At 49.2% G+C, this 2,500-nt stretch overlaps 1 protein-coding gene across 2 annotated transcripts in view; it reads right to left on the bottom strand.

Annotated features, from left to right (window-relative positions):
• Window positions 1–309: 309 nt before the first annotated feature.
• The window catches only part of LOC122247738 (nephrin-like), a 481,778-nt gene continuing 479,587 nt past the window's right edge, over window positions 310–2,500 (bottom strand). Inside the window, exons 17-18 of one of the 2 annotated variants that reach the window (XM_086542099.1) lie at window positions 1,986–2,016; window positions 906–1,041 (exon numbers count right to left, since the gene is read on the bottom strand). In XM_086542099.1, the coding sequence (XP_086398225.1) occupies window positions 1,037–1,041; window positions 1,986–2,016 (36 nt within the window). In that variant the 3' untranslated portion in view covers window positions 906–1,036. Of the gene's footprint in view, window positions 1,042–1,985; window positions 2,017–2,500 lie in introns of both variants that reach the window. The other variant, XM_086542100.1, reaches the window with a different exon arrangement.

Raw genomic sequence — 2,500 nt, forward strand, 5'->3', positions numbered from 1 at the left:
TCGTCCCGTTTTGTCTCTTTTGGCGAATCGGGAAAGCCACACACACGCCACGTTGGAAGGAAGAATAGCTTAGAGAGAGAGAGGGAGAGAGAGAGAGAGGGGGAGAGAGAGAGAGAGAGAGAGAGAGAGAGAGAGAGAGAGAGAGAGAGAGAGAGAGAGAGAGAGAGAGAGAGAGAGAGAGAGAGAGAGAGAGAGAGAGAGAGAGAGAGAGAGAGAGAGAAAGAAAGAGAGAGAGAGACAGGAAGAGAGATTAAGAGAGAGAGAGAGAGATAGGAAGAGAGAGAGAGTTAGAGAGAGAGTTAGAGAGAGAGAGAGAGACCGTTAGGCCTACACAGCACTTTCGTTGGGCGTCCGGATAACAGGCGCTCTGACCGACGTCCTCGGATCCCGGAAGTCAAGCGGCGACCTGGCATGACCCCGCTTGCCCAGCGTGACGTAGGCGAGGGCGGCGGGGCTCGCTGCGGGCGTCGTGGTGCTCCTGCGGGCGTCTATCGTGGCGTAGATGTTGTTGTGGGAGACGGCGTTGGCGGGGGCGGGGGCGAGCGCACCACTGCCGCCCACGCTGGGATGGGCGGCGCTGCTCCTGGGGCGGGTGAGGGAGGCGTAGAGGTGCGCCCCGGCGGCAGGGGCGAGGGCGCTGCTCCGATCCGCGGGCGGCGAGCTCGAGGGCGCGGGAGGGACGTGTTGCGGCGAGACGCGTCCGAGGGCGCGGCGCGGGGACGTGTCCACGGCGGCGTAGATGTGCGCGGACGCCGGCCGGGGGGCGTCCCGCGCGATGGGCGCCACCGCGGCGTAGATGTGGCCGCCGTCCGGGCTGGCCGCGAGGCTTCCGGCCGCTGTGCTCGCCACGGCGCTGGAGGGGGAGGGGGAGGGGGCGGGGGACGCGTCGCAGGCGTCCGTGGGCAGCGGCTGGTAGGCGCTCCTCCGCTGGGCGACGAAGAGGCACAGGTCAGTGGCGCTGACCTGGTAGCCCGGCTGGGCGTCGGGGGGGAGGGGCAGGTCGGCGTAGGACGCCCTAGCGCTTCGGAGGCTCTGGTTATGCTGCAGAAGACAGAGCCAAGGATTAGTTGCATGTCCGCAATGAATGTCGATGTTCACTAAACGATATTGAATGCACGTTTGAAGGAAGTCTGATCTTGATTTGAATAATGATACAGATTAAACATTTTCCTTTGAATCAGAAAGATGACATCACAATCGTCTGTAAAGCATACGTGTTCATACAGTAGCCACTGACTATTGAAAGGTGAACTGAACAGAGCCCTTGGTACCAACAGGAGCGTAATGCAAAGGGTCGATCTGATTACACGAGAACAAAACTTATTAACAGTTGTCAGGGGGAGCCTTAAGCACTTTAGGAGAGGATATGCAAATTCAGAAGGGAGTCTAGAGTGTCACTGAACACATGCTTCACCGGTTTCGGGGCGTTTTTGGTAAGTGGAACCCAAGGGTTATTCAATATCTTACACCAAGAGGATAATAAAGTGGTTTAGATCAGAAAATATGCAAGTGAATACTGCGGTACGGGTGAGTTATCATTGTGATTGAGTGATCATTAGTACTGCATGCACATGCGAGCTTCATGGTGAGATAAAGATCCTGAAAATAAAACAGCGTGTTAAAAAAAAAAAAAGAACAAAAAAAGAAAAGAAATCTTGGGGTATATATATGGATCCTTGCACTAAAATCGTGAATCATTCACAGATTCCAAAATTCATTTCGATCCCAGAAAAGGTTCATAATTATCATTATTAGTTTGTTTTTAAATTATTATTTGCATAATGATAATAAAACTCCAAGATGCATTCCCCCCCGTGGTGTACTGTCTTATTCCGTGTCTGGGGTTCATGCTACATTCTACAAGAGTCTAGTCGATGAGTAAACTAAGCTAAAAGTTCTCATGCTTTGACTCTCTGTGTCCCATGCTTGGGGAGTGGTGCATGCTGTGACCGCTTGCAGTTCTTTTTTTTATTTCATTGACTAACCTGGAGTGTAAAATGATGATTGCTGTGCCGCCTGCGGTGGAATTAATTCAACTTTTATCAGTGAGAGTCGTATCAATGACAGGTATGAATTGAAGCTAAATTGAGTGCGAGTTCTGATATTTCACTTCTATTTGGGGAAGGTACAAGCTCCTTCGTGCTTATAATGTGTAAATGTGTAGATGAGTGAGCTTTTGTGGTGAAATGGGACTGGGGGGAGAAGAGGAGGAAGGGGAAGGGACGGGGGAGGAGTGTTGGGGAGAGGGGCGGGACGCTAACACCGGGTAACGACTTCAGAAGAAAAACAAGGAAAAAAAAACAAGAAAAAACAAGAGAGAGTGATATAAATACATACATACATACATACAGATATATGTATATATATATATATATATATATATATATATATATATATATATATATATATATATGTGTGTATATATATATATATATATATATATATATATATATATATATATATATATATATATATATATATATAGAGAGAGAGAGAGAGA

This window comes from Penaeus japonicus, unplaced genomic scaffold, assembly GCF_977035675.1.
Source record: "Penaeus japonicus unplaced genomic scaffold, GWHDUDI00000001_assembly GWHDUDI00000011, whole genome shotgun sequence".
In the NCBI taxonomy this organism is placed as follows: Eukaryota; Metazoa; Arthropoda; class Malacostraca; order Decapoda; family Penaeidae; genus Penaeus; species Penaeus japonicus.